General features: G+C 33.0%; 1 protein-coding gene across 1 annotated transcript in view; it reads right to left on the bottom strand.

The window, feature by feature from the left end:
* LOC149086419 (uncharacterized) overlaps positions 1–25,154 on the bottom strand; it is a 45,583-nt gene that overhangs the window by 3,647 nt on the left and 16,782 nt on the right. Inside the window, exons 6-13 of the mRNA XM_089255528.1 lie at positions 23,049–23,150; positions 21,070–21,268; positions 20,830–20,919; positions 17,049–17,187; positions 13,764–15,030; positions 9,235–9,263; positions 4,988–5,067; positions 3,530–3,656 (exon numbers count right to left, since the gene is read on the bottom strand). Of these exons, the coding sequence (XP_089111654.1) occupies positions 3,530–3,656; positions 4,988–5,067; positions 9,235–9,263; positions 13,764–15,030; positions 17,049–17,187; positions 20,830–20,919; positions 21,070–21,268; positions 23,049–23,150 (2,033 nt within the window). The remainder of the gene's footprint in view (positions 1–3,529; positions 3,657–4,987; positions 5,068–9,234; positions 9,264–13,763; positions 15,031–17,048; positions 17,188–20,829; positions 20,920–21,069; positions 21,269–23,048; positions 23,151–25,154) is intronic.

Here is a 25,154-nt window from a genome sequence, read left to right on the forward strand (position 1 = left end):
CCTTGTTTGCACATAAGAAATAGAATTTCGCTTTTGAACTCATCCTAACTTATGTGTTCTCTTTTCTCTCTCATAAATATAGGCCTATAGTATTAAGATACATCATAATTATACGGAGGGGATTTCACATTCCACAGTGAAAATGCGCTCTTATTTCTAGTGTGGCAGTTATAATGTGGATAGAGAAAATTTTAAAAACTGCTTAAAGGATTCAACTGCTAACAATGAAACAGCTTTAAAAATTCAAAAATTTGCAGAAACAAACAATAACACATCTACCTACGGACTAATTCTAAATGAAATTGGAAAATGCCAGATTTTTTTTGAAGCTCCCGAAAATTTTATGTGATCTCCGATTGTTCATAAAGTTTGTTAATGTTACAAAAAAAGTTCTTTTCAATGACTGATAGATGCTTTGTAGCCCCCAAAGCAGATTATACCAAAATCTGGGAAGTGCGTCGAAAAACCACTGGTAGAATTTCAAGAAAAATATAGAAAACACTGTTATGGGAATTTTTACTGCAGAACATTTCCAGTTGGCAGAGCGAACAATGCAGAACATTTTGCTTTCGGCTTCATAGGCCATAACTTGAGAGCAATAAAGAAATTTATTAAAAGGATTAGCCTAAAGATATATAAAAGAGAGACATTGCAATATTGGTTTTAGAATTGAGAAAGTAAAATTGAATGCAAAAAAAAATTATATTTTCTCTTCCCTATATAAGGATGATAAAACCTAGCATGTAGATTTATATATTCACCGCTTTTATACTTCAAAATATGGCAGAATATATACACATGATCATTTCAATTGATTTGTGAAACTTGGTAAATCAAATCATACAATATAAATCAGGGTATCAAAAAATAATGTTTTTTTTTAATTAAAAAATTGAGTTTTTTATTTAAATTGACTGCTTATCAAAACAAATCTTGTTAATCATTAAGAATGCATATTTTCTCACTTAATCTCCCAAATTTAGTTCAGCATTAATGAATAGAGTAACAAACAAACAATAAGAAACAAACTACAAGCAAGTAATTGTTTGCGTGTAGTTTGCAGAGTATTTACATGTTACATAAACACCCAAAATCTGTGTTCATGAAAGGTCGTTGAGCCTGAATTAACACTTCATGGATTAACATTTTTCTTCCTAAGTGTTTTTATTCATGAGGGTCCCGCCCTTCAAAGTAAATGCCTGGTGGTGACTCTGTGTCCCATATGGCAGAGGTTTCTCGATTCATTTGATGTACACCCAAAGGGTCCTTCAGCATCAACTAAACGAAACACATTCTATTGACAAGATTGTTGTAGCCTGATTGATGGATGCATTTATTGTGAAGTGTTTCAGACTTGCATGATGTTGCTTAATTTTTTTTTGGGGGGGGGGGGTGAGTACATTCTAGACGTTTCACTTTCTGTACTAAAATTTCAAGTCCAACAGTATTTATGTTCATGCAACATCAATTATTAAATTATTAAATCATCAATTAAGGCATAGGCTTTATACAAAAAATAATTTGTTTTTTTATCAGGGAAACTATTTCCCCCATTGTCATGCATTGCAAATGCAGGCAAACCTCGTTAGTGCGTCACCCGGTTAACACGTCACTCCGCTTACCGGGTCAGTTTTTGGAAGTCCCAATTGTCCTCAGGCATGAATTGGCACAGGTATGGCTTACTCCGTTTAACGAGTCACTCCGCTTAATAAGTCATATTTTTGCTCTTCCAAGAGTGACTCATTAACGAGGTTTGACTGTACTTGGTGTGCTGGTTATATCTAAGTTCAGCTCCTTATATTCTGCAATTTTTCCCATGCACAAAATCTAAGTTCATGTCAAAATTTATCAGATCTTCGTATTTCTTTTAATCAGGAAGTTTACCACCTTTCATACATGCAATGACATGCATACCATATACATATTATTAATATGCCATCAATAGACTGCTTTCACAAGGAGACACCAGTATCAATTGATAAGGGAAAATTTTAGGTTGTGGTGTCGCAGGAAAATTTTCTCTAACGGGATTGTTAATAAATGGTATTGCTCATACAAATACAAATACCACGCCACAACAGGCAAATTACCCAACGAGGTGGCTGACTTAAGAACATCATGGATCCCCGAGCCATTTTTTTTGGAGGCCCTACCTACTACTGCTACACCAGACGTGCACCCCGCCCACACCTCCCAACCCCCCCCCCAACGAATCGGTACATGCGGGAATGTGCGTGTACGTGTAGTGAAACCTGACGTGAAGTTTTTTGTTCTCTGTAATGCTTGTTATGTGTAGTGCTGCCACCTGCCACCAGTTTTTCTAACTATGAGTGAAGTGTTATGATTGAATGATTTATCGTTGTAGGACTGTTGCTCTCTGTGGCGAGACTTTTTAACGGGGAGATCGGCTCGCATTTGCGCCTTGAAGTGGGGAACCACAGAAAACCAACTTCAGCCGACCACCACTGTGGGGTTTGAACCCGGATCCTCGCATCGCGAGTTCGTCACTATAACCACTCGACCACCACAGCGGCCATACCCGGGGGGGGGGGGGGGTCAGTAAATTCTAGCACAATTGACACATTTAAAAAGAAATATGATAAACATGTAGGGGTAAATCAAGAAGCTATCCATACTTAGATTAACCCAACCATAAATATTTTTGTATGGGCATTGTATAATATTTTATCATGTATATATAGTTTTTATAATTGCATTTGAAATTAGGTTGCTGTATTTTTGAAATATATGACATCCATGTTTGTAATGGACATATTTTTCTCAGCCAAATTGTTGGGTATTTTGCCTGTTGTGGCTTGTATTTGTATTTATTCTAGGTTATTTTTACCTTTTTATCATTGAAGTTAAAGAAAGAAAAAAGTGAAAATTAAATTTCTCGATTTAAATCAATAATTTTTTTTAAAAATCAATTCGATCAGGGAGTAGCTTGATATAAATTTCAGGGGAAAAAACAATCATTAAAAAAATTAACAGATCAGGCAAGATATAAAAATGAAATAATATGCAAGTAGTAGTGGTAGATACTAGCGCATGTTTCATAATGGAAAGCTTCCACTTCTGGATAAGTGTTGGTGAAAAAATATTAATGTTAGCATGATTCCCATTGGCTTTTTAAATATGATTTTAATAAACCATCAAATACATAAGCTTGACAGTCTTTTTGACGATGAGATAAGATAGATGACAGGATTCCAGCATTCATGCTGGAAGTCTTTCATTTCAAGCTACGGCAGTCAAAACATAATTTTTAACCTATATGAAATCTGTGACTAAAATAATGTTATATTCCAGTCCCATTAAAAATGCAGGTTCCTATATAACTATCATTTTTTATTACTGTCTTTTAAAATCGTGCTGTTCATTTAGTGAGTTTTCCATTTTAGTTTCTAATTATTTTAATACTAATTCCATATTTTAAGACAACAAATAATATTGTACATGAGGCTTCAATTGTTTAAATTTTGAATAGTTCATCATTAAGATACATCACAAAGAAAAAATATCTTACTTGGAACTGTTCTGGGCATACCATTAGAAGTTCCTGGATTAGATGTATTTGGGCATATAACTGCTGGCTGCACCTTTGCATAAGTAATTAGCTTTATATTGTTATCTACTGGTATACCATGAGAACTCTGCATGGAAAAAGGAAGAAAAAAAATTTTAAAAAGGAAGAAGAAATGTTATCATATCTCAAACTGCAGAAGACACTTTCAGTACAGGATACAAATTGTAAAATAAAAAAAAATGGATAAACTTGAATTTTTTTTCATTCTATTCTGAGAAATGCATTATTTACATTGAAATTGAATTCTATTAATGAGATGTGAGAGCAAAGCTATATACAAGAAAACATGGGGTACATAATCTATGGCAGCTGCAAATGAGTTTCAACCAGCTCACAAAAGGTGTTCTTAAAAAAAAAAAAAGCATCAAGAACATAATACCATTCTACTTTACCGTACATGCACCTCATACATATATATTTACCACATTTTAACCTGTATAAGGAAACTCCTGATTTTTTGGGTTAAAAATTTGGGAGAAAAAAAAGGGTTGAAAAAATACATATATCTATATAATACTATTTTTCTATGTATAAGAAACCCTATTTTTGGGACCTAACTTTTGGCACAAAAGGGGTTCCTTAGGATAACATTACACTATAAAAGCTTGATAAAAGATTTTTTACAAAATTTGAAAAAAACCAATTAATAAGCCTGCTGGTTATATACATTTGCTAGAATGTAACCGATAATCTTATTAGTTGAATTTTTATATGAAGTCTTATGAAGATTCTTTTATGAAACTTTATATTGTAATGCCCATCTCTTATACACGTTAAAATATAGTATAAACAAATTAGTACATGCAGGAACATGTTGCGTGTGTGTAAATGTGTGGCCTCAACATATTTGTTATTAGAGTTATGCTTGTTTTATTGCCGGTGCTGCCATCTTTCTTCCATATGCATACCACCATAAGTATAGCAGTTCGTGGCCACCAAATGGTAGCCGTCTCAAAAAACTGGCCAACTGACCAAAAAGGTTGTGTACTCCTGTTCTAAAGCAATTATAAGACAACAATACTTTTATATAAATAAGATTTAGAAGAAAATAAATGTGAATATTAATTGGAGAATTTCCACCAAGTCATCCAACCAAGATCATGATAAAAAGTAATGTAGAGAGCGATTATTACAGAAAAATATATTAATTACAAATGAGAAATTATAAATGACACTTTAAGCCAGTGGCTTTCGAAAGATGGCCCCCTGAAAAGTGCTAAGGGACATTTTCAGAGCAAAGAAGTAATTAGAATGATAGTGGTGTTAGACTATGACCAAATGCAGAGGTGTCTGGTTCCATAGATAACTTAAGTGTTAATTCAAAAGCACTGCTCTCAATACTGAAAGTTATAAACTGCCCTTGATACTGATAATTAAATGAAAACTCATTTCACTTACTGTGCTTTGAAATTTAGATCTTGGAGTTACAGGATATGATGCATGATAATTAGCCATTGCTGTTGCTACATTCTTGTGAGCTGAAAAAACATATCAAATGAAAAAAAATGAAATAAAAAATTAGTCAATGAAATTTTAAAAAAGTAACTGAGCTATGAATCTGCATGCAAAATGATTTATTGAATGCATTTAAAAATTACCAATAAAATGAAAAAAAACTGGAAATTTTTATTATTGTATGCTTTACAGAAGCAAGTGGCCAATTTCCCTATTCTGGTTTGGATAATGATTCCCCCACCCTTGCAAAATGCTCTATATCAGTGTTTCTCAACCTTTTTGAACCCAAGGACAAGTGAAATGTCTAAAACAATTCGACGGACCACTTGTGCCCCATAAAATGGGACATTTCTGTATTTTTAGTGGTTCTGAATTTTTTTATACATTTGTATTACCTGTTTTTTCAATGATGCTTATTTAAATTTATAATGTTCATTAAAATCATTAATGGACAACATTTTTATATGTTACGATAATTTTGGGTGTAAATAAAAATATTCATCTCAAACTGTCAAGTTTGTTGGAATAACAATAAGCTACAATTTGGGATTTTGCTGACTTATGGCAACGTTTTTAAGGTATCCGACTACGTTGAAAACGTCATTTTGGAAGAAAATATGGATTTTTATTTTTTTATAAAAACCCTATTTGTTGCGATTCCAAAACGGGCCTTGTTTTGTTTACATGATGCTTAGAATCAAAGTTACGTTCACTTTAGTGTTGCATTTTTACATACAAGAAATATGCGAATAAAGACTTTAAACGTGTTTTACAAAGAATGCTATTTTTGACATTTTACTTGACTTTGTGACATGATTTGTAAAAACTGGTGCATTGCATCCTTACGAAATTTTAATGTGATATTTTGCTATATATTGTTGAGGTTATGAACCAAAATCTAAGGTCTATCACATATAGTTTTTGAATTACAGGGTTTTATAGACAAAATGTAGGACAAAAATTTCAAAAAATTCACACGTACTTAAACATATTTTGGTGTAACTTATGAACATATCATTCAATCCTTTAAATTTTGGTTCATAACCTGCAACATTACTAGCTAAATGCACTGTGAAAATCACAAAGCATTTCATTAATAAAATTTTTTGCAATCGTGTTTTGAATATCACTTGAATTTTGCCTAAAATTTGACATAAAAACAACTTTTTCATAGAAAATATAATAGATAAACCAAAACTTGTCACTGTTTTAACCATTTCGAGACACTTTCTATCAAAAAATGTATTTAAAGTTCACTCCAGAACCATTTTAAGTGACAAGAAAGGTAGTCGGATACCTTAAAGACAATTGGCGAAGTCCTGTATTTCACAGTAACCGGGTCATTTGAATGTTTTTTCCGTCAAATTTTTGTTTACTGTGATTTGTACAGCAACCTTTCATTTCTCCACTCTTTTTGTAGTAATTAGTAAATTTGTCATAAATTGCATTTTTGGGCTGCAAAAATTAGTCATATCCTCTATTAAGGATCACAATTTCCTGCATTTTCCTTGATGAGGTATAATGAATATAAGTATGAAGATACAATTTTTATTTGTGAATCCATATTGATAATACAGTCAAATCCTGTTATAACGAACTCCAAGAGAGACCAGAGAAATCACTTCGTTAGAATGAAATTTTGTTATAAAGGAATTCTAGGTTTTTACATTGTTCCTATGAAAACTTATCTGGGAGGACTAGAAAGTGTTCCTTAAAACGAGATTTTCGCTATAATGGTATTCGTTAAAACGGGATTCAACTGTACTATAATATTGATTACAACAATTGATTAATTTTCCATTCAATTAGAATTGAATTATCAAGTCTGCCTGCGGGCAGCCTACATCACCGTCCCCTACCACCTCTGGTCTGAGGTCCATAGGTTGAGAAACACTGCTCTATATTATTGGTGAAGTCATGCCATTAAAGTCTATGTTAGTAAGTTATCAGACTACTGATTTTCCGGCGACTAGACCGCAGCAAAAAATACTACCGCAGGGAGTCCCCCATCGAGGGATTAGCGCACCAACCTCTCGATGAGTATGAAAAAACATGCCTGCCATTCAGAATCGGCAATAAATTGTAGGTCCCGGTCTAATTAGCCCTCGTGTGCAGAAAATGACCGTGGTGCGACAAAAATGATCAAATGATCAACTGATTTTCCTAAAGCAGATGCCACATCCTGAAGTTGACAGAATGCACAACCAGTTGTCAAACGAGCACTGTTTTTCACGGAGGAAAACTGGCTTCATAATAGAAAAATCTGCCTGACCATGAAGTGCTGCGTGATTTTTACATTCCACGATCATTTGACAACTGTAGTTTAATTTCTTCATTCCCTCAAAACGTTTATGGCCAAAATGACATGTGCAGCTAACTCATGTGGCATCAACCTAATGGTCCTCAACTTTGTGAGATGTGGCTCCCTTGCCTTACTCATCATTTATCCGACCATAAATGGTTTAATACAGTGTCTCTCTCAACCTTTCTGAAAACAGGGACCAGTAAAATGTCAAACAATTTAACTGACCCCCTTGTACGGGACATTCCTGTAATTTTCATTGTCCCGATTTTTTTATACATTTGCCCCATTTTTTTCAACAATACTTATTTGAATTTGTAATATTTACTAAAATTGTGAATACACAGCATTCGCATAATGTAAATTATATTATGATAACTATAGCAAAAATTATATTCATCTCACATATCAGGATTAACGTTTTGTCCTCAATTTTTTTTTGGAATTGTGTCTGACAAGGTTTTTGATAACAACTGCAATGCCCCATATTATACAGATTATTATTCGAGATCCAAATTTAACGAATTTTATTTTTCTCTATGAAATATGGTTATCAGATCATTTGGATATTTTTTTTCGTGAAGCACATTGCATTTTACTGAGATTTCTAGCAGCCCTTTATTTTAGCAGTAATTAAAAAATTGTATTAAAGCAATGAATTGCAATTTTCAGCAAAATTTAGTGATATTCCAGATTTAGGATTGCAATTTTCCCTCAATGATGTATTCCCTCAAATTTTATTTGAATCCATATAAATATTACTAATATCAATTACAACAGATGAATAATTTTATCAATTCTGCCTGCGGACCAGCTATGCCATCATCGCAGACCAACTCTGGTCAGTGAACCATAGGTTCAGAAACAATGGTTTAATAGATATTGTGCATCATAAAAGATTCACTTTGAAGCATGAAAAATCACACACATCAATATCACCAGCTCACCGCTATGCCCCTAAGAGCTACAACACACACTCTGAGAAACCTAACAATTTAACACCTCCCATGAAAAAATGGTAATGATCTCCAAAATAAGTGAAGTTTCTTGAAAATTGTACATGCCTTACGTGAAGTTTTTTAGGAAAACAAAGAAAAGATGGGAGGAAAAAATTATTGGCAGAATGTACGCACAGATGTTGCACATATTCAATATCAAAATCAGGGTAAAACATCTTTTTAATTCCTTTTTATTTCACAAGCATTAATAGTATTTATGATGTAAATAGGTGTAGATTAAAAATCTCATGTTGGTAATAAAAAAAAACTTTTTTGTTCCAAAAGAGTGAAAGCTGAATTTATGGTATAGGCATGAAACAATAACAAAATTTAATTTTGGCATTCATTCAGATTCACGAAAGTTAGACACTTATCGCCAAATATTGAAGAGAATGTGTTTTAATCTCTGTAAATCAATCAGAATATCTCATCAAGATTTTGGATTCTGAATAAAAAATGAGAAAATCTACTACATTGCCTTTAAGCATATTAAAAGGACGTAGGCTTTCAATGCTGATGTAAAGATTAAAATCATTCCAAGCTAAAGAGCCAAGATCCAGGGGAATTAGTACCAAACATTTCCTCCATAACTGGTGAACATCAATATTTCAACAGAGAAGAAACCCTTTGGAATTCTAGCCTCCATAACACTTGACAGAAAGCAAAGCAGTCAAACTCTATTGAATCTGCCATTGATGCATCTCAAACCTAACTTTTCCTCAAATACTAACACAACGGCAGCCTTAGTTATCTTTGGACGACAACAGATCTCGTTGACAGAGCTTTTTTCACTGAGGACATCCTTTGCAGGTATGGATGTTTGATACTAACTCAGCTGGACCACAGCTCTTTAACTTGAAGTAATCTTCTAACCTTTATAAATTACTCACCAAAATTTATATGACCTCGTTGATGATTCCTGAAACAGTAAAAAAAAGTATTAAGAATGGGATTTTACAAGATAACAAAAATGTATTGCTTATAAATTCCAGAATGTTAAATCTTGGAATTTTGATCCAGATGAGATCTAATTTTATTGATTTCATGAATTATTGTAACCACAGAAATTTTATGCTTTTTAATAGGTTTAAATGTTGCTATAATCTGCCCATACTTTTTCAAACATACACAGTGTATACATGCATACAGCTTTCTAAATTTGTGAAAAGATTTTAAATGAACAGTGTTACTTTCAATCTCCAATTAAAAATATAATAGCAAGGATTTAATTAAAATGTATTCCAACTGCTTCTGAAGTGAAAATATCTACTAAACTATTCCAGGGAACCACAGACTAATCATGAATTGTTCAAGAGAGCTGTGTGGATGACAAATGTTCAAGAACAGCTGCTTTAATTGAATTGATAAAAACAATTTTTATATAGGCCTTTCTTTTCTTTTCTTTCTTTCTTTCAAACCGAGCACAACTCAGGTCTATCACCATTTATGGGCGATTTACTACCTAGTGAGTTGTGCCGGAGGTGTAACTGTGTGTGTACCTAACAGTCTGAGTGCATATGTAGTGTCGTGTTTGACTTTTCAGTGCTGCCATCTATGTTTCAGAAGTGAAGTGAGTGATGTGTTATGATTGAATTTGTGCTGTTTGTAGGTCTGTTGCTCTCTATGGCGAGACTTCTTAAAGATCGGCTCGCATTCGCGCCTCAAAGTTGGGAACCACAGAAAACCAACTTCAGCCGACCACCACTACTTTGTTTCATCATGGTTAGGTTGCAAGTGGCAGAGATAAATCATGCTTCCAACCACAGTTATTATCTGGGCTAAAGAAATGGCTTTTCCCATCTCCCGACATTAATGTTTGGCAAAAGAAATATATCTTTTTTCATTTACTGCTGCCAACATGTGCATAGGCGTACATAGAATTTTCTCAAGGAGGGGGGGGGGGAGGTTTACATTTTTTTCCTGCAAAATAACACTATGATCTCGGCTTGAGGGGGGTTAGAACCCCAAACCCCACCACCTCTTTGCATATGCCAATGAACATGTGGCATACCAACAAAAAGGTCTATTTTACTTACCTATTTACAAAATTTTTTTTTACCTATTTTACTAAAGGTCTATTTGACAGTGCAGAAGAACTAAATGAAACAATCTGAATGAATAAAGAAGCCAGAATGCACTCAAAGAACATTCTGCAAAAAAACAGCCTAAATGGTTTTACCCACATTTATGATGATTTTTCTCAATTTTCCTATTTTGAAATTCAAATATCTCAGCGACACTTACAAAAAAAGGGTTTTCTTTTCCTCTGGAGAAACAGTGCAACAATTTCTGACTTTTTTAGCACAGGATGACCACATAAAAGTTAATTATTTTTATCTTGATAACTATACAACGCCTTGCAATATGAATGATTTATCTGAGATCTGCACATTATTTGGATATATTTCTTAATTGGAAGTATTACTCTAGGACCAACGGTTTCCCAGTAATTTTCAATGCCAGCTATTAGCTATGAACCCTGTATAATCGTATAATACAGTCCCCTCTCATACATGATACTCCTCCCAAAACAAAATACATTCAGTACATGAACTGAAAACTGATGTACATTGCAGAGCAACCCCTGGGAAATTTTTAAGAAAAAAGAACTCCTTTGTGTTTTCTTGAGTGACTATTACGGGTATTTTTATTGCATATCATTTTGAGTAAGCTTGAGTTATTATAGAACAATGAAGGCATTCAAAAAACATTTACTGAAATACATGAATTTCCAATAAGTTTGGACAAATAAGTAGAACTAGTTTTTCTGCATGGTAAAAATTAACCAGACTAAATTATGCAATTCATACGATAAAGTCTGTGCAGATTTAAAAATTTAAAACTCTTAAATTAAAAAATTAAAGGGTTTCTTTTGAACAAGTTTATCCATATCACTGTTGCTAGCCACTATTCCTGCACCTTGGTAAGCTAGATATTAATGCTCACCCAAAATAGTGATTTTCAATTTCAAACTAAAGCCACATTATGGCTCCTAAGTTCATCGCACAAATCAGATACTTGTATGTACCAATTAGAAGGATTTTTGCACATTAGCAACTATTTATAAAACTACCACCAAAAACCAACATCAAAGCCGAGAAGCCATAGGTGAATAATCACACAGATTTAAAAACTTTAGAGATTCCGGGCAGGGTACGCCGATTTAAATCACTTGATTTTTTAAAAATCTTTGATTTAAATCACAAAAATTAAATTTTGTTTTTCTTTACGTAACAGCAATGATATTGAAGTAAAGGTAACCTGGGATGGTATGCATGTGATTGATATGTGTGTTCAATATTAAAAGAGGTACAGAAGATCTTTAGGGTTAAATATAGATTAGAACCTAATCCCTAGATACAGTGCAGAAAGAAAGCTGCTCTATATAATTTCTAGATTTTGTACATGGAAAAAATTACAGAAAAATATAGAGAGCTAAACTCAGATATAACTGCATGAAGTATTTTCAATGCATTACTATTAGCACTAGGGTTCCCCTGATTAAAAAACAGAGGGATAATTGTATAAAGCCTTGAATTCTATGTTTTAATTGCCGATTCAAAATAATAGATGTATAAATATCTCTCAGCTTTCAGCTTTACTTTTCGTATTAAAATTTGGAGTTTGTTTTTTTACCCAAACTTATTAGATCTGCGAAAGAATAAAAATGTGTAAACTATTAAACAACATCATGCAAGTCAGAAACAAATCAACCAATTATGCAAGAAACAATCTTGTCAATATAGAATTTGTTTTTTGTTTAGTTGATGCTGAATAGCTGTTTGGTTGTACATCGAGTGAATGGAAAAACCTGTACCATATGCATGACAATGAATTGCCACCACGCATTCACTTTAATATAGAGGGGACTCTCAAGAATAAAAGCACTTTCTCTACAAAAACATGCTAATCCATGAAATTAATTTGGGGCCCAACAACCTTTCATGGCATATAAACGCAGATTTTTATTGTACATATGTTTTGCTTGTAGTTAGTTTGTAGTTTATTCATTAATGCTGAATTAAATTTAAGAAATTGGAAGAAAAAAGCACTTAGGTCATTCTTAATAACTAGCAAGATTTGTTTCAATTAATAAGCAGTCAGTTAATTTTAATCCAAAAAAAGTGATTTAAATCAAAAAAAATCAGATTTTTTTTGATTTTGTTCAAACCCTGATTCTGGGAGATAAGAGTTGAAATTTTAAAATTCCTCGGAAAATTCAGGAGACTTTGCAGCTATGCAATTAATGCTATTTCTATTATCAGCATCATATTGCTATTCTAAATCTAGTTCGCAACAGAAAGATTGCTTTGAGGAAAACATCAAGAAGTTTTATTATTTAACCAAACCTTATGAAAAAACCTACTACTTAACCATACATGCACCTCCTGCATATTCCTCTGTAGAATTTCTAAAGTGGCACATACAGAATATGTGTTCTGAGTTGTATGTGTGGTTCCTAGTTTATTTAAGTTGCCAGAATTATGCTCGTTTTTTATTCTTCTCATGCTGCCATCTGTGTCTCAAATTTTAAAGTGAAGATGGTAAATGCTTGGTAAAGGGTAAATTTTCATGTTATGTAAATATGATGCTGAAGGTGTGCCTGGGTCCTTCTGGCAGAGAGACTTTTTCAAATTCTCGCATTCTCTTACATTGCAGACTGGCTTGCATTGTACCTTAAAGTTGAAAAAACTGCAGAAAACCTAACTTTTCAGCTGACAAAAAAAGAACTACTAAACCACACATGTACCTCGTCAATATTTCTCTGTGGAACTTCTAACGAATTGGTACATGTTGGAATGTGCGTGTCAGTGTTGTGAATCTAGCGGGAAGCTCGTTTCTGTGTAATGCTTGTTATAGTGCTGCCATCTACCACATATTTTTCTAATTATGAGTGGTGTGTAATGTTTGAAGATTTTACCATTGTAGGCTTGTTGCTCTCTGCAGCGAGACTTTTTAATGGGGAGATCGGCTCGTATTTGCACGACAAAAAAAAAAGAACTGCAATATAAGATATATACATATACTTTCTAAAATATTCATTCTTATAGTTGAGTACTCAGACATAAGCAGAGTTTTTTCAGCAAATACAGAAGGGCTGAGGGTACTCTTCTATTATAACCAAACCACACATCTTCGACACCAAAATGGTATATTTCGGCTTGCTCCTTTCCGCACATCTTGTTAAAAAAAATGGACATTACACAAAGAAAATAATTTACTGTAAACAAGAGGCATAAATTTGAAGAAAATTTGACAAGCCAAAAAAAGCACAAAGTGGTATGGGTAAAACGAAAGTGCACCAGTCCGAGCATAATCTACTGTTTGACACTACTGCACTTTAAAACTTGATACAAAGTATAATAGGACTTTGTAAGGTTCCTACAGAATTTTGAAAATAGAATAATGATGTTCATACCTGAGATTTTGCACTTCAAGGTGCCCTTGTGGTCTCACAATGCAGTTTTGCTGAATAATTCCATTGTTTGTTGGAAGCGTCACAAATGTGGGTTTCTGAGAAGACACAATTCCACTAACAGCAAGTGAACTGTTGTTATTACAAGCATTTAGTGTTGCAGGAGTTCTTTGAATGCAACCAAGAAGTTTTTGACCCGACATAGGAAGAGTATTTACAACAGGAACCGTAACTGTCATTGGTTTTACAGAAGATATTGAAGGTATATGGACTGTTTGCACAGGTGAAGATACTACAGAAGGTACAGTTAACTGAGCAACCATGCCCGGTTTATTTGTAGATATAGAAATAGGGCCCAAATTGGACACTTGAACTGGTGCAATTCCAGCTCTATAAGTCTGCACTAATACCGTATTTGGACTTGTAGCTGGCATTGCCATTTTACTATGCATAACAACAGAGGTTGGCACAGCATTTGGTCTAGCTGAAAATGTTGACACAGTGCAAGGTTGTACTACACGCAAAGATGCTGCCCCAGAATTTACTGTTCGCACTGGCATCGCACGAGTTCCCACTGTAAAAACAGAAGCTGCTGCTGGGGTAGATGTATTTAGTGGCATTGTACTAACTATACAGCTTGTTGATAAATTCTTTACAAAGCTTCTCTCAGGAATGCTTTTGGAAGCATGTCTAATTACAGACACCGGATTAGCCGAATTATCAAGAGAATTATTCAGTTTTCGTTGCTGAAATGAGGGAACTTGAGTAAATTTCCTCAAAGAAAATGGATTTTCTGTAACTTTTTTTGCAGCATCAGGTGTTAGCAAAACACTCGTAATCGCACATGGTTCTGCTGCAGATTTCGATATAGTTACTGATGAAAATTTTGAAGTGTTTCTTTGAGATGTATTGTTAGCATGTTTGCCATATTGAGAATATGTGAATTTGCGATCCTTTACACCAACACTTCCACTTGAACTTTGTTTATCATATTGGTAATTTAATGGATTTTTTAATTCTCTGTTAATGTAAAGGTCAATTTTGTTTGATTGATCTTCAGATATTTTTGCTTGAACTGCAGGCACTTTTGCCTCTTCTTCAGACACGTTTGCTTCATCTTCAGATGTGTTTGCTTCATCTTCAGACATTTCAGCTTCAGAAGAGTTCTCACACTCTGAACCAAAGTTTTGCTTTTTAAAAGACCCTGAAGAATCAAACAGATCATCATCTTGAACTCGCAATTCACGAAGCTTTGCACGTTTTGCCCTTTCTGTAAAAATAATAATAATCTATACATACATGCAATATCAAACTTTTTTTTCTGTATTCTTTTTGCACATATTTGTGTTATATATTTGAATGTTTTTCCACTGCATATTCAAGCGTTTTTATAGACATGTTATGCATACTATTACTACTTCTCTACATAATTACTAAGTTCCTGAAAACATCATTGGGACACACAAATTTTCCTATTCCTTCTGAAAAAATTCCAGTTAAATTTGCTATGGGCATTGTTGTCTTACATTTTGGACGTCTGCATTGGGGGGAATATCGGCAAACAATGTTTTTATCTCATAGTAACAAACCCAGGTCTTGTGGGGTAAAAAAGTAAAGACTAAAAAACTATATAAAATCTTGTATAGCAAAGTTCATACAAACTTCACTACTAAAATTCAAACTCCCTCCCTACAGTCTAGACTTAAGTTATATTTTTGCATCAGCAAGAACACATAACAAGTACAACTCTTGCAACATAGATACATTAGGGTCACACATACACCCAGAACATGCATTATGGCATGAATGGATTTGTTAGAAATTCTGCAAAGAAATGTGTACTAAGTAGTCTAGACTTTTAATTTCCATATGTTTAACCCAATGAAAAAAGAACTTGCCATTTGTCAACACAACTGATGCAGGCATCCAAAATGCAAAAAAATAGTTACAGCAAATCAAAATATAAAATAGAAAAACACAATTTCTATACTACAATAAATCTTTACAAAAACTTCATGGTAATTAATTAAATCAAAAATTAACATATGATATCAATAGCACATTCCATGTCTATGAAAATATTTGACCCATATTGTTTATGACAGCCTCAAGCAGATTTTTAAGCTCCAAATTATTCGATCAGAAAACTGACATCTCACCAATTTTAATTCCCAAAAATATCAGACAAGATTGTGCTTAATTGGTCACATTTGCAAGATACTCACCAATCTTGACAAATTTAAATTTACCATTCATTAAGTGCATTAAAAAGTAATGAAAAAAATCAATGAAAACAAATTTTGAACTGTACTACTACTACTACTTAACCATGCATGCACCTCATACACATTCCTCTGCATAGTTTCTAATGAATCATTACATGCCCTTAATGTATTTATGTTATCAGAGTTGTGCTTGTTTGAAGTTCCTGTTGGTGCTGTTACATTTTCCCCATATTTTGAAATGAAGATGTTTGGAACTGAATTTCCAGCAGTGCTCAAATGACTAAGTACAGAGAAAAAATCCAGGGCAAAACAATCAAACAACTGCAGCTCAGGTATTTTTTCCATATTTCTTGGTGTAAGACTGTGTCAAAAAAAATACATTTGAAAGCTTGACATAAGAGCTAAAGATATGCTAAGTGCACCTTTGTAAAGTGCATGTTTTAAGAAAGCTTAATTTTCATGTAATTCCTATATATATATATATATACATATATTTTTTTATTATTATTAATTGTATTCTATAAAAAATATATGTTAGAAAATAGTTGCTTCATTCTCGCAAAGAATTCTGAATAGTTCAATACTTGAACTGCTTGATACTTTGATATTATATCACAATGTTCATGGTCAATTTCTTAGAGATTGTATTTTAAAAAAACAGAAATAAGCATGGGTTTTGCATAAGTGTAAGTGCCGCAAGCCCCAAAAATTGGTTTAAAAACAAAAACACCAAAGCAAATGGGCCAAAAATTATGCAGCATATTTGCAATAACACTGGTTTTGCCACTAAAAATAAAGTCTGTACAAAAAACTTGTAAAATTAAGCTCAGTGTATAATTATATATGGTGTCACAAGTTCAATATTTTAGTTTTTCCGGTGAATGCAGTTAAGTTTTTGACTCACCCTTGTATACAGATTTATGTTACATATAAATCCTGGTTTTCATAACTTTCATAAGAAATGCATAAATGAAAATTTATGAATTTTCATAAATTTTCATTTATGCATGTTAAAATTTAAATGTCTGAAATTTTTTAAAATTCATGTTATTAATATATTAACCTTCAATAGCCTTTTCTCTTTCAGCAGCTCTTTTTGCTCTCATTTCACTGTCACGCTTCTTCTTTTCTAATTCAGATTTCTCGCGTCTAATTTGCTCCTCTTCTTGTTTTCTCAATTTCTCTTGCTCAGCAGCAGCAGCCTACAAATAGGTTGAAATCAGAAAAAAAAATTATTAGCCCAATTTTACATGATATAACACCAGCTTATACCATTATCTTTAAAAAAAACAGAATTAAATTCACATGATATGAAGGGATTTAAGTCAGAGCAGTGCAAGTCACATTTTCAACAATTCTGACCGAAGTCCAGAAATGCAATCTAGAAGTGCTAAAATGTTGAAACAAAAAAATTGAAAAAGACAGCTTCAAAATAGTTTCTACCAGATCGTGAAATCACTAAATTTTTAACATGAGATCCTATGGCAACAGTTCTTGTAAAACCAAGATGAGGATTAATTGACCTACACCACTTTGACTTCAACCCCCTTATATGTATGAATAAACCACCATGATGGTGCTCTATAATGATTAGGGATACGTAAATTTCGTATTCACAAAATAACTGTGATAAATATGAAATTCATGAAATAAATGCAATAAATACAAAATTTACCAATTTTGATGAATAAATGCAAAAATTTTAATGTGACCAATACGGAGATTACTTTTTTTGCACTCAAGAAAAATGAGCAGTGCGTATTTAAGCTACCAAAAAGAAAAAAGCATCACTGTATAAGTAGGCTATTTACTGGCAGCAAAATTCTTCCCGATGCATGCAGAATTCGTGGTTCAAAGGTGTCATTCATCTGAGCTAATATCATATAATTGCTGCTTTTCTCAATAAATATGAAGACGATTACTCCGGCATACGTTTCTTAAAAATAAGTTTTACACAAATACAACGCCACAACAGGCAAAATGCCCAACGAGGTGGCTGATAAAAAGATGCCCATAAAAATATGGATGTCATGTTTCAAAAATACAGCAACCCCATTAAAAATGCAATTAACACAAATTATAAACAATATATACACATGATAAAATATTATACAATGCCCATAAAGAATACTTATGGTTGTCTTATTCTAAGTATGGATAGCTTCTCGATTTACCCCAACATGTTTATCGTATTTCTTTTTAAACGTGTCAATTGTGCTACAATTTACTACCTCCGGGGGTAAGCTATTCCATTTATTAACAACCCTATTAGAGAAAAATTCCCTGCGACACCATAACCTTGCATTGTCCCTCACCAATCGATACTGGTGTCCCCTTGTAAAAGCAGTTGATTGGCGGTGTACTAAAAGTTCATGGTCCATCCTATCCATCCCATTGAAAATTTTGAACACTTCGATCATATCTCTTCGACACCTGCGCTCATCCAATGTAAACATATTCAAAAATGAAGTCTCTCTTCATAACTCAAGCCCTGTGTGCCAATAAGGACACGCGTAGCTCTTCTCTGCACCCCTTCAACCAAGTCTATGTCCCTCTGTAGGTATGGTCTAATTGTCAATGAAATTCTAGCTCCTGAAATGCGGGTTCAGTTGACTTTCGTTTCCGAGTTCCGTAGGAAAATTATGCTAATCGACAATTCGAAAGAATCAAATTTTCCATTCGCACATGTTTTGTGGAGTAAGTTAGTAGATTTGAAATCTTTTGGGTTCAAATTTAAAGGGCATTGTTATAAAAAAAAATTGACAAATGAGTACAGTAGAGTCGCTTATCCAACATAAACAGGCCGGCAGAACATCAGATAATATGGAGGTGTTAAGGAAAAGCCTATTAAACGTCAAACTGTTATAATTTTGCACATTACAAACCTAATAATCATGTTTACAGCAAAACAACAGAAAAAATTAAGTGGGAAAATGAACTTACAGTTACAGAATATTTTGAAATTAAATACAGTACTTAAAAAAGTTCAGTCCTGTGACGATTTTAAAAAATTTTGATCGTAGTCTGCTTTCCTGACGAGTGCTGTTTCTTCGCTGCCAAATCTCGCCATCTTTGCAGCATCATTATGTCAATTCCTGTCGCTTCTTCTTGTTGTTCAATGCATTTAATTGCAGTTTCTAGAGCCTCAACTCTGTCTTTATATGAAATTCTGAAAGCTCAACAATTGGCGCTTGATAATTTTTTTGCTGTGGGATGTCGAATAATACAGAAGGTTGGATAAACGAGACTCTACTGTATGCTGGAATTGATGAACGGCATAGTATTCTGCTGAAGACACAGCAGCAGAAAAGAGTTAAAATAAATTGACTTTACACGTGGCATCCAACCAGTGTCGTCTTAATGCATGGGTCCAACCGAGCACCCCCCAGAAACCTCAAGTGCAGAAGGGCCTCATGAAAATGAGATCTGGTTCAAATTATCGAGAGTAAGTATTTCTAGCAAGGTAGGAGGAGGGGGCCTCAGAAAAATCATTTTAGCCAAGGCCCTATGATGTGCTATTTTTTTAAATATATTTTATTTTTTAAAATTCTTATTTTTTGTGAACAAATACGAAATTTAACTGAATTTTTTTGCGAATAAATGCAAAATTTATGATTTTAATTTTTTTTTGCAAAATTTACGTATCTTATATATAAATGTGAAAGTATGTATGTATGTATGTATGCTCTTTATACAAATCTACAGTTTTAGACCGATCGTCGCCAGATACCAAACAGGTCCGGGATTGAACCGTAGGCTACTTTAAAAGTTCGTCAGAGCTGGGCAAATGCCCGAAATGGGCGAAAAACTGCCGGGCAACAATGGTTTTGGGGCCTCAACAATTACTTTCGGAACGTTTACTTTGGTTACCGTGGTTCCCAACAATGCGTTTCAGACGTGTATATGTCTTTACAGTGGTTTGTCACATCTTTAACGCTGCCATCATTCCAGTTTATTCCTTTATAATGGTTTGGCTCTTTTCCAACACTCCCAGTAATTGAAGAAAACCCTGGAAGCGTCAGATATTTTTGCTTGCATGTATACAGGGTGTCCTGTAAGTGCTAATGCGGCCTTTATCTCATCAACCAATCATCGTTGAGGTATAGTTTCAATTTAAAAAGTGCTTAAAAGGAGTTTGAATAATATTCGCTGCAGAAGCTGGACATCTGACGTCACTAACAACTACAACGATAAAACAGGGAATAAAAATGTTCTACGCCAGCTGATGAACTCAATGCTTGCCTCAAATCATCAGCACTCTACTTCACCAAACACCAACTCTGGCCATATCGCTACATTGCAATTTACTGCCATTAGTGAGATGGGTTGGAAGTGAAGATTCTGTCTATCGGTGGTCGCCTCGAGTTTGTTAGGACATCAACACTCTGGCACGAAGCTAAAAAATTATCATTATCCACCAACATGCGAGTTCAACTGCAAAATGACTCAGCACTGCTATCATTTTCACATCAGTTGATCAAACTTGGCAATGGAAGAATTCCCGTAGACCCAAGCACTGGACTGATAACGTTCCCAAATGGATTTTGCCAGTTATTATATATATAAACTCAGTTCAAGAACTTGCAGCCCGTAAATTTTTTACGGGGCGGGCAACGTCGCCGGGTATCAGCTAGTCTCTAATAATGATGAGTTGTATGTGTACACATGGCTAGATGATGGAAGACCATCTGAGGTTTTCTGGTCAAAATAAACCCATCACTGACTGAGAAATGTGTTGAGCTACTCACTGGCATGTAGAAAATGTATCATTACAATTATTAATATGCACGAAAAAAAAAATTACACCTGTGAGATAGAAATTTAATTTTAAAAAAATCTAAAACCTCTTTTCTTCTTTCTTGTCGCACTTTGTCTATCCTTGCAGAGGCACGTCTAGGTGCTAACTCAGTTAATTTTTTCTTCACCATCACTTCCTGAAAAGAGCACATTTTCCCAAGATCAATAATATTTACACATGGAGATGCATTTTAATACAAGATTTAAATATTAAAATATTTATGACAATGAAAACTCTCACAAAAAACAAGTTGCTCTACAAAACTGTTCGCAAAACTTGAACTCACCCGTCTAGCAATTTCTTTTAACACAGTAGGAAGACAAAGTTTCTCCATTGCTGTTACTAATTCTTTATCTTTGGCTGAACGACTCTTGTTCAAAGATGAAATTAGTGAATCCCAATCTTCTTTGGTTTTGCAAACTATTTGCCATCCTGATGATTGGTATGAACCAGATGCACCAGGTGTATTTTTATTACTCTCATCACTAAAATAAGAAAATAAAATGCTAAGTTGCTAAAAATAGTACATATAATTATTTTTAAAAGTTTTTTTGCATACTTGAAAATCTGTAGTGCTGCATTAGGAAAATACTATACTGCAATACTAGGAGGTTTTACATCTACCAAGGTACGGTATTAACCCCACAATTTCTGATGTGCAAAATAATTCTCGCACGTAACTATTTTGACAACAGATAAAGCATTGTATGGGGAACACAATTTTTACTAATTTTCATGGTAAGTATACAATACTATAATTTCTAGAAGTCATGGTATTTACCTTTTTTAAAGAAAACGTTTATCATGATTTTTATTTTTTGAGTATGTATATACAGGGCGTCCATAATTAAAAGACCCTACTTCAAAGTAGCCTACAGGTGAAACCAGTCTAGAAAATTGTGAAATTTTGTGGAGGTCTTCATGAAGTGATGGGAATTTCTTTCAGGGGGGGGGGAGAAATTAGTTGCACAGGTTGCCATCAGAGGGCATTTTATTAAGAAATGACACATTTAGGCAAACGTTTACAATTTTAACACTTTTACAATTTTAACAATTGAAACACTTTTACAATTGTTACTGCAACAAAACATGTTGCACATGGTGGCCATTATTTTCTGATACCATGTGAAATCGCAAGATGGCATGTTCCACAACTGATCGATGAATGTGCGGAGAAATTGTGAGCAGCAAACACATTGAGAAAGTCTCCATGAATGTTTCTAGGTTTCATAACAGCTGCTGCATGACATCACATAAATTTGCATGTTTACTACAGGTATTCGAAGTAAAACACCCTCTGGTGGTGACATGTGCAACTAATTTTTCCCCCCCTGAAACTAATTCCCATCATTTCATTAAGTCCTTCACAAAATTTCACAATTTTCTGATGAAGTAGCCTATAGGCTACTTTAAAATAGGGTCTCTTAATCATGGATGCCCTTTATATTCAAATCAACACTGCTTGGTTTTTTTTTAATACAATTTTTTTTATTATTATCAACCTTATAAACTGATTTGACATTACAGGTGTCTCTTGCCTTACACGATTAATTGGTTCGACAAAATGATCAGGTAAAGTAAGCTACATTTAACATGGGTAAGATAGGGACGGGGTTTTCTTCTCAGAAGGATAAAAAATAAACTTAACTTCTAGAAGTAAAATAAAATTTATTGAATTAGTTAATTATCCAAACTTATAAACCAATCTTGCCAATTTAGGCTATATAAAGAAAATTCAATTTATACTTTTTTGCTTCTGTCTTCACTACTTCATACTGATTCTAAATTGTGAGTGTGAATGTTTCCTTTTCCTGAAGAGCCTGATATGATAGATAGGCTGATAACATTTTTAATGAAAGCAGTCAAGATTCACCTGAGGAACAGCATTCTTTTTTTCTTTACAAAAACTTTAGAAACAAAACTAGGGAATTCTGAATATCCCTTGCAAATATGGCAATTCTTGATTTGTTAGGATCGTTTTCGATCAAAATTCTAATGCCACTATTGATGTGTTACCAATGTTCATTGGCGAGATCTGGCGAGATGGATTTGAGTGTTTCTTCCATATTTGTCTCATCAACATCAACAAATTTTGTCATTTTAATTATGTCATATTTCTAATTTGGAAGCCCATTTTCAGGATTAAATGAAACTACAGACTAAATTTTGAATGTTGCAATTTCTAAAATTAACTTTAATAAATCACATAGCAAAATCGCATAAAATGAGGAATACCTGTATTTCATTTCATTCAATAAAACTTACCTTTCAATATCAGCATGAGCTCCATTAACTTTACTTTTTGCTCTATTTTTTTTCTTTTTCATGGCTTTTCTACTTGGTTCGATTTTCATAGAATTCCTACCACTAAAAAATATATTAAATAAACAATTTTTACAAAACCCAATATTCAATGATTTCCTAAATTGAACAAACCATTTCTATAACTCAAAAAAATTTAAAACAACTTTTTAATGTTCCATAATAAACAACAATGACCACCATATATTGATAATAAAAGTTGACAGTTAATTATTCAAAAACCGTCATTTCCAAACAGTTTCATTTATATTTGAATGATCCCAGAATATGTTGTTTTCTAAAGAATATGCCAGACATACATACTATGCACAGAAATATTATTTCTCTGATAGTTTTTTACATATAAATGCATTATTTTAATGAAAGCTCATTTAGATTACACTTTTCAGAATGAATGCATTTGTGTTTATAGAAACTTGAAAAAAAAAATTTCTCCTTAAAAATTATTAATTTTATAAAAATAAATTTATAGCATAAACACTGAACCCAATGAATTTTTTTCTGAATTAAGTTCAGAAGCTTGGACACCTTCAAGAAAAAAATTAACTGCTTCCATGAAAGAATTTTTTTTTTAATTAAGTAAGTATCAAAGTAGAGATGTGAGGTGAGAATATTCTCGGAGAATGAGAATATTCTCCTGGATGTAAAAATTGGAGAATAATTGAGAATATTAATTTTTCTTTTAAATAATTTAAATTTTTTTACTAATTTTGTTAATATTATGAAATATAAATCAGTTTTCATTGCCTGAAACATTTAAAACAAAACAATTTTTGGTATAATCACTCCCCAATGACAACTTTTAGTTCGAGAATATTCGAGAATATTCTCCAGGTCATGATGAGAGGTTTTAAATTTTGGTTATAAAGATTTTAGAAACCATTAAATTAAAACATTAAAAAATTATTCCAAAATTAGATAAATTTTCAGAAAAAAGTTCACAACAAAAGAAATTTCTTGCTTACAAACTTTAATATTGTGGTCTACAAACTTCAATATTGTGGTCTACAAACTTCAATATACACATCGTCTTGACGGGAAGAGAGACGAATATTCTCTCAAAAGACTATTATAAATTACTAGAGAATATTCTTATCAAAAATAATAATTATTATACAGAAATAATAATTATTATTCTTCTCAAGTTATTTATCGAGATTATTTATTATAATACATGTTATTACATATATTCTTGATAATACTCTCTGGAAAGATTTCAGTAACTGAAGAATATTGTCTGGAAGGACTATTTTATTAATAACTTCAGAATAATTCTTATTTTCTATAAGAATATTTCCCAGTAATTTATAAAAGTAGTCCATCCAGAGAATATTCTCAAGGATATTATATGTAACTATATTATAAATAAGAGGAGAATATTCTCATCAAGAACTTATAATATTCTGAAGTTATTTATAATAGTAGTCCTAGCAGAATATAGTAGATATAATAGTAGTCCTCAATGAGAATATTCTCCGAAAGATTATTTTTGAGAATTTTACACCTCTACATAAAAGCTATAAAAATGTTAGGGTGCAATGGATAGATGTGAAAATAAAATAATTCGGTAAAACTTAAATTAAGTACACACTCAAATCAACATATTGTGGGCCTCACAATTGTATTCCATTTTTAATAAGTTACATAACATTTCTTTTGTATAAGCCAGGATTATGCACCTACGAGCACTTGCAGTGGGCCGAAGTGACCTGTTTGTCAGGTCAAGTTATTTCCTTGTATTTGTCAAGTTAGCAAGAGTGTTCAAGGGTTATATTCAAAGGCACAAGAAAAAAAATCTTAGTAACACAAGTTATAGAATATAATTTTATAACCCATTGATTTTATAACTAAGTACATGAACTGAAATTCCCGTATGGTGTGAGAATGTAAACTGAAATTGAATAGCAAAGTAGAAAAGTTAAAAACCACTGGAATAACGAACCAAGGTGAATCAATTTGCCAAGACGTTTTTTTTGTGTGAGCAATAATTTAATATGCTTCAGTAGAACCTATCTCATTAAAACTCCATATTTTGAAGGTATTTTGAGT

This window comes from Pholcus phalangioides, unplaced genomic scaffold, assembly GCF_987345545.1.
Source record: "Pholcus phalangioides strain wild (caught in Gottingen) unplaced genomic scaffold, Ppha-v1.0 ptg000004l_1, whole genome shotgun sequence".
Classification (NCBI taxonomy): Eukaryota; Metazoa; Arthropoda; class Arachnida; order Araneae; family Pholcidae; genus Pholcus; species Pholcus phalangioides.